This window comes from Verticillium alfalfae, genomic scaffold (assembly GCF_000150825.1).
Source record: "Verticillium alfalfae VaMs.102 supercont1.5 genomic scaffold, whole genome shotgun sequence".
Taxonomy (NCBI): domain Eukaryota; kingdom Fungi; phylum Ascomycota; class Sordariomycetes; order Glomerellales; family Plectosphaerellaceae; genus Verticillium; species Verticillium alfalfae.
The window spans coordinates 1,583,094-1,584,564 of NW_003315034.1; the positions used below are offsets into that span (position 1 = coordinate 1,583,094).

The 1,471-nt window shown below is 58.8% G+C and overlaps 1 protein-coding gene across 1 annotated transcript in view; it reads left to right on the forward strand.

Moving 5' to 3' along the window:
- VDBG_04810 (DJ-1/PfpI family protein) overlaps positions 1 to 763 on the forward strand; it is a gene marked incomplete at both ends in the record, with an annotated part of 1,134 nt that extends 371 nt beyond the window's left edge. Inside the window, one exon of the mRNA XM_003005158.1 lies at positions 257 to 763. Within this exon, the coding sequence (XP_003005204.1) occupies positions 257 to 763 (507 nt within the window). The remainder of the gene's footprint in view (positions 1 to 256) is intronic.
- Positions 764 to 1,471: the final 708 nt, after the last annotated feature.

Below are 1,471 nucleotides of genomic sequence, written 5' to 3' on the forward strand. Positions count from 1 at the left end.
CGGCGCTGTTCGCCATGGGCGCCGCTACGGCCCCCCGCCCAGCGATGCTCCGGCCAAAGGACACGCGCCCCGTCAACTTTGGGATGGTCCTTCTTCACTGGGTTCCAGGGCCCTTGACGTCTTCGGACCCCTCGACATATTCAACATTTTTCTCCTTCTCCCAGCGCATCAACCTGCACATCATCGCGGCCCACCCTCGAGGCCGTCCACACCTACCCCCCCTGGAACCTGGGGCGTCGGCTCTCGGTGGTCCGAGTCCGTCAATCCTACCCACACCCTCGCCGACCCGCCCAAGGACCTTGACGTGCTCTTCGTCCCTGGCGGCGCCGGCACCCGTGACGCCAACATTGCCGAGGTGACCCAGATCATCGACTACGTCCGCGACGTCTATCCCTCGCTCCAGCACATCCTTTCCATCTGCACCGGTGCCGGCATCCTCGCCCGCGCCGGCGTCCTCGACGGCCGCAACGCCACGACCAACAAACGCGCCTGGGCCCAGACGACGGCCCTCGGGCCCGCCACCAACTGGATCGCCAAGGCCCGCTGGGTCGTTGACGGCAACGTCTACACGTCGAGCGGCGTCAGCGCCGGCATCGACGCTGCGCTGGCCTACGTCTCGGATATTTGGGGCGAGGATGAGGCTGTCCGCCTCGCCATTGGCGCCGAGTACAACCGCGTGCTCGACCCGGCTGATGACCCCTTTGCCGCGCACTGGGGGGCCGAGGACGTGCCGCCCGTGAGGGAGGCTTGCAAGAAGCACTGAGCTTGGTTTACTGCATTGCTCGTTACGCTGTTGTCATGGGTGAGGTTGTCATGATTGAGTGCCCAGCTTTCCCATGAGTGTTGCTGGAACAAACAATGCGGGGCTCTTGATGGTTTTTCTTCTCGTACGTGTTGCTCGCAAGGACGTGATTAGGTGAAGGTGAAAATGAGGTGTATGATGCATCATGTTGGCAAAAAATGTGGCCTCGAGTCATATGGTTTTTGCAAGCGCTCAGGGTAAATATCGAGGATCCAACGTGAAAAAAAAAAAAAACCATGACCATTTGCGTTGGGTCTTAACCCTATGATGGGTACGAAATGAGTGTAAAGTCCTGGTGGAAGGAGGTTCCATTGACAAGCTTCCCGTGACCTCCGAGCATCATTCAATGAGTGACTGTTGAGACGCGATCCCTCCCGAAAGCCGAGTGCAAAAGGCAAGCAACCTGCACTTTCTCACAACCAGGCCGACACAAATGCAAAGAAAACGAGGCACGACGAAGCAGAAGGTTGTCTCCACTGGTATTTCACTATTGGTGTACAGAGTGGCATATCGGGTATCGTTACCGTGCACGCGCATGATACACATCAGATCAGCCCACAATGGCCTGATTGTCGACGCACCACTGCGTCCCGTCGGCTCTGCTCGGGACCACCCGCGGTCCCGTCCTTCTGTCGAAACAAATGCCGAGCCGTCTCCTCTTGCTATCTT